The sequence below is a fragment of the Peromyscus eremicus genome, chromosome 2 (assembly GCF_949786415.1).
Source record: "Peromyscus eremicus chromosome 2, PerEre_H2_v1, whole genome shotgun sequence".
NCBI classification, from domain to species: Eukaryota; Metazoa; Chordata; class Mammalia; order Rodentia; family Cricetidae; genus Peromyscus; species Peromyscus eremicus.
The window spans coordinates 79,106,875-79,117,359 of NC_081417.1; the positions used below are offsets into that span (position 1 = coordinate 79,106,875).

General features: G+C 45.7%; 1 protein-coding gene across 2 annotated transcripts in view; it reads left to right on the top strand.

The window, feature by feature from the left end:
* The window catches only part of Kiaa1958 (KIAA1958 ortholog), a 69,877-nt gene extending 60,462 nt beyond the window's left edge, over nt 1-9,415 (top strand). For both annotated transcript variants that reach the window (XM_059254412.1, XM_059254411.1), the window contains one exon: nt 7,328-9,415. In XM_059254412.1, the coding sequence (XP_059110395.1) occupies nt 7,328-8,134 (807 nt within the window). In that variant the 3' untranslated portion in view covers nt 8,135-9,415. The remainder of the gene's footprint in view (nt 1-7,327) is intronic.
* The last annotated feature ends 1,070 nt before the right edge of the window (nt 9,416-10,485 follow it).

The following is a 10,485-nucleotide window of genomic DNA, read 5'->3' on the forward strand; positions in this document are numbered from 1 at the left end:
CCCAAGCCTACTTCAGAAAACAAAACAAACTAATGTAAAAGAAAGTTTTGAGACTCAGACGACAAAATAATAAATTGTCAGCAAGATGAGAAGACTTTTGAATATGTAGGATAGCAAGGTTATGGCAGCAGGTCAAGGGAGTCACGCCGGGTGTGGGGGTCCATGCCAGCACTGAGGAGGCGGAGGCAGCATGACTGATAGTTCAAGGGCAGCCTGGAGTCTGTAGAGGGACACTGTCTAGAAGAAAAGACGAGAGACTAAGGTCAGAGAATATAAAAGAATCTACAATACTAAAAGCAGTAATAGAAGGGAGTGTTACTACCACCCTTACAACAACGAGAAAGGATTCTGTGAACAACTGTGTCCCCCATGAGCAACCACAGATACGGTGAACAAATTCCTAGACGGTTCAAAACACCGTGAGAGAAACCGCCTCCCGGTCAGTTCCAGCCGGTGACCTTGCCTGCTGGGTGTCTGTTGTCTCCTCCTGCTGCACTTCTTCCCATGTGCACACTCCTCACCAGTGTCCCTCCTTCCCTGTGTGCACACCCCTCACCAGTGTCCCTCCTTCCCGTGTGCATACTCCTCACCAGTGTCCCTCTTTCCCTGTGCACACCCCTCACCAGTGTCTGTCTTTCCCGTGTGCACACTCCTCACCAGTGTCCCTCTTTCCCTGTGCACACCCCTCACCAGTGTCTGTCTTTCCCGTGTGCACACCCCTCACCAGTGTCTGTCTTTCCCATGTGCACACCCCTCACCAGTGTCTGTCCTTCCCGTGTGCACACCCCTCACCAGTGTCCCTCCTTCCCGTGTGCACACCCCTCACCCGTGTCCCTCTTTCCCGTGTGCACACCCCTCACCAATGTCCCCAGGGTGGAATCGGCCTTCCCGGCACTTGACTCAGAGCTCCCGTGTGACATGTACAGACCACTGTAAACCCCAGGGCTCTGCTGTGAGGTGCTGTTGTGTGAGCTGAACTACAGATATGGGCAGGCAGTGTCCCACTGTCCGAATGGTGCATCCACATGGTCACCCCAGGAGAAACCCACCTGATACCCACCTGAGCTGCACTTGTTCAGGACTCGGTCTCCAGCACCAACACGATTCCACCTGATTAGATAGTGGCAGCCTGTGTGCTGGTGGATGTGTCAGGACAGTGACTTAACCTGAGACCAGGAGCACCCCACAGACAGGGTCAGTGACTTAACCTGAGACCAGGAGCACCCCACAGACAGGGTCAGTGACTTAACCTGAGACCAGGAGCACCCCACAGACACAGTAGAGAACAGCCTGTGTGCTGGTGGATGTGTCAGGACAGTGACTTAACCTGAGACCAGGAGCACCCCACAGACGCAGTAGAGACCATTTTTCTTGGCTTCCACAAAATAGCACACATTTGGAAATACAGTGACGGTAAGCAGGTAGTTCCAGAAGTGTCTGCCCACACAGTGTATTGTTTGCCTCCTTCGCTTCTCAGCCTGCTTGATTGTCAGAGACTCCCCATCACCAAGGTCTTCAGTCTGTTAAAAATGTGAGGAGCAATGTTACTTCAACTGTTGAGGGCCAGTTTACCGTGTCATGTGGGGAAGTGCTGGCAGCAGCGTGTAAATGTGGCTTCTTTCATAGACCGATGACTGTGACCGACAGTTACCTAGCAAGATCTCGTGATACACTCATGTAATCCCAGCATTTGAACAGCAGAACCACCTGGATGAACTGTTTGCAGACTTTCTTTCTTTCTTTCTTTCTTTCTTTCTTTCTTTCTTTCTTTCTTTCTTTCTTTCTTTCTTTCTTTCTTTCTGTCTTTCTTTCTGTCTTTCTTTCTGTCTTTCTGTCTTTTCCCTTTGGACAAGTCTCATTGGGTAGCCCTGGCTGGCCTGGGCTATGTACACCAGGCTGGCCTTGAATTCCGAGGGAGCCGTCTGCCTTGGCCTCCGTAGTGTTGGGATTAAAGGCATTTGCCACTGCATCCAGTAATTTATTTGAGTTTTTTAAATTGTGGCAAAATATCCATATTATAAAATTGAGCCTTTGAGCTATTTGTAATGTAAAAATTTGCTGCTTTTTTGAGATTTCCCACCTAAGTACTATATATTTCTGTCCTTTCCACCGCAACCCCCTCACATTCTCAAGTTCATGACTCTTCCTTATTATTGGTGTGTGTGTGTGTGTGTGTGTGTGTGTGTGTTCTATTTGTCGTATTTGGAAACTGTCGTCTCACAGAATGAACTTCAATTCTGTACCTTTCTTTACCATATAGTCTATCTGTATATATACTGTACCACACACATGTAACCTGCTGGGTTTATTTAGTGTTGCTTCTGTGCATGTGTTTAGGGCTGGCCACTGGGGACTGGGTAACCTGTCTTGGAGGCTCATCCCTGGAGAAGACTGATTCTCCCTCTCTCAGCAGCCATTATCTGCCTATAGCTCTTCATCTAGAGGTGGATTTCATCTAGTGGTAGGATTTCCCCCTCCACATTGGCATGTCAGCTGGTGTCACTGTGCAGGTCTTGTTTAGGTGATCGTAGAGTAGAGATGTCATGGGTGGAGCTTCCTGTCACGTGTGGACCCTGCCTCACCACAGACGTCCTTCCTCCCCTCTTCCATGATGTCCCCTGAGCCCAAGGGGCAGAAGCTGTATTATAGATGAGTCAGTTGGGGTTGGGGACTCCAGAGTCAGTTCTTGAATTTGGACTATTTGTAGATTTCTGTGATCGTCATCTGCTGCAAAGAGAAGCTTTGCTGGTGGGAGCTGCACTTCACTGTGGCTCTAAGGAGAAGTATTTCGAGTGTTGTTAGGAACTATCCTGGTTTAAGAAAGTGGCGGTGCTAGGCTCTCCTCTAGGGTTCTGACTTCACCAGCCGTGGGGAGTTGGCTAGGTTTATTTCTCTCCCATTTAGCTGGCAGTAACTCCAGTTAGATAGCTGTTGATCACTCAGCAGATATAAATGCTACTATTGTACCCTTGGAGGTATTTTACCATGGTGGTCAGTTTTTAAGTGCACAGCTTAGCATTTATTGTATCACACTGTTCTGCAAACCGTCACCATTATTCATTCCCAGAATTCTTTCAGCCTTCCAAATAGAAATTCCTTATTCACCAAAAAGAATAGTTCCCCATTTCCTCTTTGCCCCTGGCCCTGGTAACTACTGCCCTGCCGTCTGCCTCTGTGGATTTCTTACTCTAGGTTCTGCACGTTAGTAGGATTATCTTTGTCCTTTAGCTCTGGCTCACTTGCCCTTTTGTGTCTGTAGAAGTGGAAAAAGTGAGCTTTATTTATCATGGTATTTCAAAATTCACTTTTTATTGCTGAAGAAAATTCATATATATATATACGTATATATACATATACATATATATATATATATATGCCTCATATTGTTCATCCACTTACCTACTGGTGTGTGTGTGTGTGTGTGTGTGTGTGTGTGGTGTGTGTGTACATGTAGTATGGACAAATGCTATCAGTCTTGTTGGGTATATGACTTAGATTTGGGGGGAATTAACAGTCAGTTTCTAAAGCAACTGCATCACTTTACGTTTCCATCAAGGTGTACAAGCATTCTGATTTCCTAACATCCCCACTAGCAATTGTTATCCTCTCTTTTCTTTTTCTTAATTCTAGTCATCCTGGAGTAGAATTCCATGTGGCTTTAGTTTCCCATGCCAGAGAGGAAGAGATTGGGGCTGGGGAGAGAATGTCTAATGGCTTTGGACTCTCCTAATTCTGAATCCCACTTTAAGATGTAGGCTTGTTCAGGTTTGATTTTTTTTTCTATAACCAAAGGAATCTCAACTAATTGTTTTAACTTTGTTTTTTGAGAAAGGGTTTCTTCCTGTATCCCTGGCTGTCCTGGAACTCACTCTAGACCAGGCTGGTCTTGAACTCAGAGATCCCCCTGCCTCTGCCTCCCTAGTGATGGGATTAAAGATGTGTGCCACCATTGCCCAGCTTCTTTTAACTTTTTTTGTCGATAAGTAAGAAAGCTAGTCTTACATTTTGTACAGAGCCATCCTAATCTGTTGACAGACTAACAGATTATCAAAAAATGACATTTTGTTCTTCTATGTTCCTTCCCTTCTTCATTTCTTTTTTATTTTTTAATTCAGCATGCCATCCTGCCCCTCACTTTATAAGGAAGAATCTAATTTTCATTGTGGGTATATTTTTATAGTTCTTGCCTGTAAAATACTTTTATTTTTATTAAGTGGATTTATTTCTAGCAGTATCAGTTTCTATTCAATTCTGAAAAGTTTAAAGTAGATGCCACATCTGTAATATAATTTTTTCAATATTTGTCAGATTCGTACTTTTCTCCCTGTCATGTCAATGTCTTAGCATGTAAATAGTGGCTGAGATTGGATCGTCCTTACACTGTAGTAACACCACCTGTGATGCAGGGTGACTGCCCTGACATCTTGACTGTGATGTAAGTAGTCAGGCAGTTGGTGTCTTACAAGGTACCATGTTACCTGGGACTCGTGCACACCAGGACCATTGCGCTTGAACACATTCTGTCTCTTTCTTTAGTGTTTGCTGATTGTGTTAGTGTGTGTGTACATGAGCACAGGTACATGCCGTGGTGTACATGTGGAGGTCAGAGGGCAACTCGTGGAGGTCAGTTCTTGACTCCGGCCTCTTTTTCTGAGGCAGGGTCTCTTTGTTGCTCTGTTGGCTAAGTACCCCAGGCTAGGTGGCCTGGGCACTGCTAGCCAGTTCCTGCCTCTCTCTGTCTGCATCTCACTGGAGGAGGGCCGGCTCTGCAGATCTGTGCTGCTACGTCCGGGAGTTCTGACTTGAACCAGGTCGGCAGACTCGTGGGATGAGCACTGTCGTCTGCTGAGCCCTCTCCCCAGCCTGGCCATGGCTCTCCTGACATCCTGCTAATCTGAGTACATCTTACCTGACATCGTTACAGGCATGAAGGCTGCCTGTGTTTAGGATTACATTCGTATGTCTTGGCTTTTGATATACTATGTAGATGTGGGTCAGATAAGAATGGAGAGCCTCTATGGCTTTTTCCCATATTGTTAAACTGTTTAATCCAGAATTGGTAGGTCCTTGTCACACACTTGCCCAGCATGTAGCAGGCATTTGATTGGATTCCCAGCACTACAGTAAGAAAGAGTAAAGCCGGGCGGTGGTGGCGCACGCCTTTAATCCCAGCACTCGGGAGGCAGAGCCAGGCGGATCTCTGTGAGTTCGAGGCCAGCCTGGGCTACCAAGTGAGTTCCAGGAAAGGCGCAAAGCTACACAGAGAAACCCTGTCTCGAAAAACCGAAAAAAAAAAGAAAAAAAAAAAAAAAAAAGAAAGAGTAAAACGGCACAAGTATAGGGACTTATATGCCATGCGTGCGTGCGCGCGCGCGCGCACACACACACACACACACACACACACACACACACTTAAAAATAAGATCATCCATGTCATCGAGATCCTCACATTCATGTACATAGGCACGCAGTGTTCGCCCGTGTTCTTTACTCTCCTTTTGTGTGGCCTCCTTATTCCTGATTTGCTGACGTTCCCTTCTCTGCCCTCCGCTTCCTCCCAGACCTGATGGGACTTTATCAGCTTGATAGGTTTTCTCAAAGGTTGATGTTTTCCTTACCTACTCATTTCTCCTTCTTCCTTCACTAATTTTCATTTTTGTTTTTATTGGCTCATTTTACTATTTATGAATTTGATTTACTTTTCTAGCTTTGGGGGTATATATGTTTGCTTACCAAGAATAAAGTTTTCTAACAAATCATTCTAGTTTATGTTATTGGAGTATATTTAATTAGATATAGTTTTTTATTTTTTTATTAAGAGATTTTTCTATTCGTTTTACATATCAACCACGGATTCCCCTGTCCTCCCTCCTCCCTCTCCCCAGCCTTCCCCTACAACCCACCTCCGGTTCCCACCTTCTCCATGGCAAGGTCTTCCATGGGGAGTCAGCCCAGCCTGGTACATTCAGTTGAGGCAGATCCAGGCTCCTCCTCCCTGCACAAAGTGTCTCACCATAGGCACTAGGCTCCAAAAAGCCGGCTCATGCACTAGGGACAGGTCCTGATCCCACTGCCTGGGGGCCCCTAAACAGTTCAAGCTAAACAACTGTCTTACTTATTCTAGAGGTCCTAGTCCAGTTCCATGGGGGCTCCTCAGCTATTGGCCCACAGTTCATGTGTTTCCACTAGTTTGGCTAGTTGTCTCTGTACTTTTTCCAGTCAGATATAGTTTTATATAATCATAGTTTAGTCAATTTTTGTTTTTAAATCAAATTCTTCATGGATATCATTTTTTAAAAAGATTTCTTTTATTTGTGTATGTGTGCACATGTGAGTGCCTGCAAAGGCCAGAAGGGGGCGTTTGATGCCTGGAGCTGGAGTTCCAGGTGTGAGTCCCTGACTGGCATCTGTACAAGCGCAGCAAGGACTCTCCACCTTACTCACATTTCTCCCAGCCCCTAATATGGCCCATTTTTAATACATGACTCATCTTTTATTTTTTCTTTGACTCTTAGGCTGTTAGCAAAATGAGTGATAACTGTATAGTTTCTACTCAAACATTTTTTTGGAATTTCTGTTTTCTCCAAAGCATGTGTGTACTATAGCCTGACTCAAGGCTACTTGCTCTTTACATCTTTATCTTGACCTCAAGGATTTCTTATCAGCCAAACTTAGAAGACTGATATTGAAAATCTAGTGATTATTAAGTGAAAAACCACAGAGCATAAACTTGCTTTGTACGTTGGATGTGTTGCTCCTCTTCCTCCGAAGCCCATGCTCAGTAGTAGGTACCAATCAGTATGGGAAGGTATGAAGGACATTAATGCTGGAATATGCCAAGGTTCAGTTGTGGGATCCCTTGGAGAGGATGGCAGAACCGTATTAAAAGCGAAGGAAACAAAAAGAAGAAGGGACCGTCCAGAGAATAGTCAGCATTACAAAGGCCAGTCCTGGCGTAATCTGCATGTGTTTGTAGACACACGTTTGTAAGAGGGGGATGCTCATTGCTGCGTACAAGCCCTTGGAAACTCATGGTCCATATCTCCTGTAGCATTGCTTACATACTTTGAGAAAGTGGCTACCCGTATGCCCTATTTTGCAGATTGAAATGGTGAGTTGAAAAGAAATTAGAGGGAGCCAACTACGAAACCTAGACCATCCAGTTTGAAGTTCGCTGCTTTTCTCCTGTAGTGTGTGAAAGGGTCAGTCCTCCAGAGGCCCAGAAACTGTCCTCCCCTAGTACAGCCCCTAGTGAGGACTGGGGAGGAGAGGGGTCAGCTGTTCGCGTGTCCTGCAGTGTGTAACCTCGGTGTTTGTCTCATTTGAGATCCCTGCAGTGAAGTTGAATGAGCTGCTTGAGAACTTTTACGTCACTGTCAAGAAGAGTGACGGCTCGGACTTCCTGGCTACCTCCCTTCACGCCATCCGCCGCGGCCTGGACCGCATCCTGAAGAATGCCGGGGTAGGGTTTTCCATCACCAGCAGCACCTTCAGCTCGTCCACCAAGAAACTCAAGGAGAAGCTGTGGGTTCTGAGTAAGGCAGGGATGTCGGGGGCCCGTTCTCGCAACATCGTCTACTTCTCCCTTTCCGATGAGGAGGAGATGTGGCAGGCGGGGTGTCTGGGAGATGACAGCCCTATTACTCTCCTGTCCACAGTGGTCAAGTACAACAGCCAGTATCTGAATATGCGGACACTGCAGGAGCATGCAGATCTGATGTACGGTGACATCGAGTTGCTCAAAGACCCACAGAACCAGCCCTACTTTGCCCGGACAGACAGTGTCAAGCGAGAGAGCCGGAGTGGCTCCACTAGAGTGTGTCACGGGAAAATCTACCACGAGCATTCCAGGGGACACAAACAGTGCCCTTACTGCCTCCTCTACAAGTATATGTATATCCACCGGCCACCTACCCAAATGGAGGCCAAGTCTCCCTTCTACCTGACAGCCAGGAAGGAGGCCACAGACATGGGCAGTGTGTGGTATGAAGAACAGAGGATGGGGCTGCGGTCCCTCCGGGGAATTGTCCCAAATTTAGCCAGAAAGGTCAAGCTGGACAACTGTGAGAACTTCACCTTTGTCTCGTTCACTCAGGTCTCCAGGCGACTTGGCTCCCATAGCTGCTGCCAGTGAAGCCTCCAAGGCCAGGCTACGGTCCTGCTCACTCACCTGGGAGACTTGCCTCATGTGGCCACGGCTAGAGTCATCAGCCAGCAGGTTCTGGGGCGACAGAGGCTGACGTCTTCACTCCAGGATCCAACTGGCCTCCATTACTGCAGCAGGCCATTCCTCAGACTTGAAATTCACTTTTACATAAAAGTAGATGACTGAATAATTTGGATGTTTTATCTAAATGTGTGATACCTTGTTAAACCTTAGAATCTAACACAATATATAATTACTATATACAAGAGTGAAGAAATTCATTTTATCTATCTAGTGCCTTTTTTAGCACAGGTTTTCTTGAAAAAAAAAGAAAAGAAAAGAAAAAATGTTTTAAGTAGTTACTTTAAAAAACTAGCCCAGTAGCCCAGTAGCTTTAGAATGGTATAGAATTATATACACTTTGTTGGGTTTCTTTCACATCGGGACCTAGAGCAAGGGAGGCGGACATTAGAGAAGAATTGGACTCAACACCCGTTACGTTTTGTTGGTGGATACTCTGCCCGGGGTGGCGGGTCTGCTCACCGAGAAAAGAGCAACATTTCCGCTGTGCTGTTGATAGAGATAGTTTGGTGAATCGACCATCCATACTCTGAAAGGGTGTTTCTGAGACACCATGTGCAGTGGACTCAGCGGTCTGCACCGTGAGCATTTCCAGCAGCGAGAGGGGGACTTGGAAAGCCACCTGTGACTGTGACCCAGATGTGAAAACCTGAAGCGGAAGTGCCTGCATCTGTATGAGTTCTCCACACGTGAGAGCACTTGCTGTTTGAACTCTGTTTTGTTTTGTTTAACCTCTTTTTCACATCATGTTGGCAAGAGTCCCTGGACATGTAAGGCTAGCAGTAATGCCAGTGATTAACTAGGAAAATCAACAAAGTGAGCCACAAAGAAAACAAATTCCCCAAGCATTTGTAAGGATCCTGGAGATCTTCTGAGGGCTGGCACTAGTGCCTGGGACACTGATTTAGGCAGCCTGCCAGGTAAGCAAACAAGCTAAGGACATGCTGACCGAGTCAGATAATCACCATAGGTTACTCATGCATTTTCACATCAGTTCACATTAATAAAACTCAGCCAGACCATGTGTTATTTAAACAGCAGAATTTTCTGGTAACTATTCTGAATGCAAGTTTTTAAAAAGGAGCCCAGGGGCTGGGGATTTAGCTCAGTGGTAGAGCGCTTGCCTAGCAAGCACAAGGCCCTGGGTTTGGTCCTCAGCTCCAGAAAATTTAAAATAATAATAATAATAATAATAATAATAAATAAATAAATAAATAAATAAATAAATAAATAAATAAATAAATAAATAAATAAAAAGGAGCCCAAAGAGTGCTAATTAATAGTAGTAGTTTCTATTCTACTTTCTATTCAAGGGAAGACTGCTTTATGTAATGGTACATAATTTGTACCATTATGTTCTCGTGTATGCTTTCTGATCCCAAATGAAAATCCCAGTGCAGATTCAGACGACAGGAGTCCTTACGTTCGTCATTTCTTTTTCAAAGCACTGTTTTAATATTTGTTTTGAGGCGATGTTTTAAAGTCACTCATTAGTCATGGAAATAGGTGACACTTACCAGAGAAGACGCAACCACTGCTGCCTTAAGGACTCACGTTGTTCCCTTTCTAGTGAGTACACGTTATAGTTCTGTTCACTAGGTGACCGTCCCTGCGTAGTGATGAGGTTTAGTAGCCCCCTCTGTGTGTAAATAACACGCAATTAATAATCAGTGTTTGACTCAACCCGGTGTATTGGTCTGTAGTGGCTTCCAGTTGTGACTTTAGGGTTTTGGTTTAGAAGAGACAGACAAGCCAGGTGTGGTGGCACACGCCTTTGATCCCAGCACTTGGGAGGCAGAGGCAGGCGGATCTCTGTGAGGCCAGCCTGGCCTACAAAGCTGGTACCAGGAAACCAGGGCTACACAGAGAAACCCTGTCTCAGAGCGGGGAAGTGGGAGGGAGAAGGAGAGAGAGTCACAAAACGTTAGGGCAGCCCGGCAGTGGTGGCGCACGCCTTTAATCCTAGCACGCGGGAGGCAGAAGTAGGTGGATCTCTGTGAGTTCGAGGCCAGCCTGGGCTACAGAGTGAGTTCCAGGACAGGCTCCAAAGCTACACAGAGAAACCCTGTCTCAAGAAGAAAAAAAAAACCAAAAACAAAACAAAACAAAAAAGGAAAACGTTAGGGCAGTCTTCTTCAGTTTGCTAAACACCCAAAGGTTATTTTGTTTGTAGGAAGCAAACAGTCATCTTGTCAGTTCTGCATGTAAGATGGAGACATGACTTGTATGACAAGTTGCAGAGCCTGCAGCTTAATTAC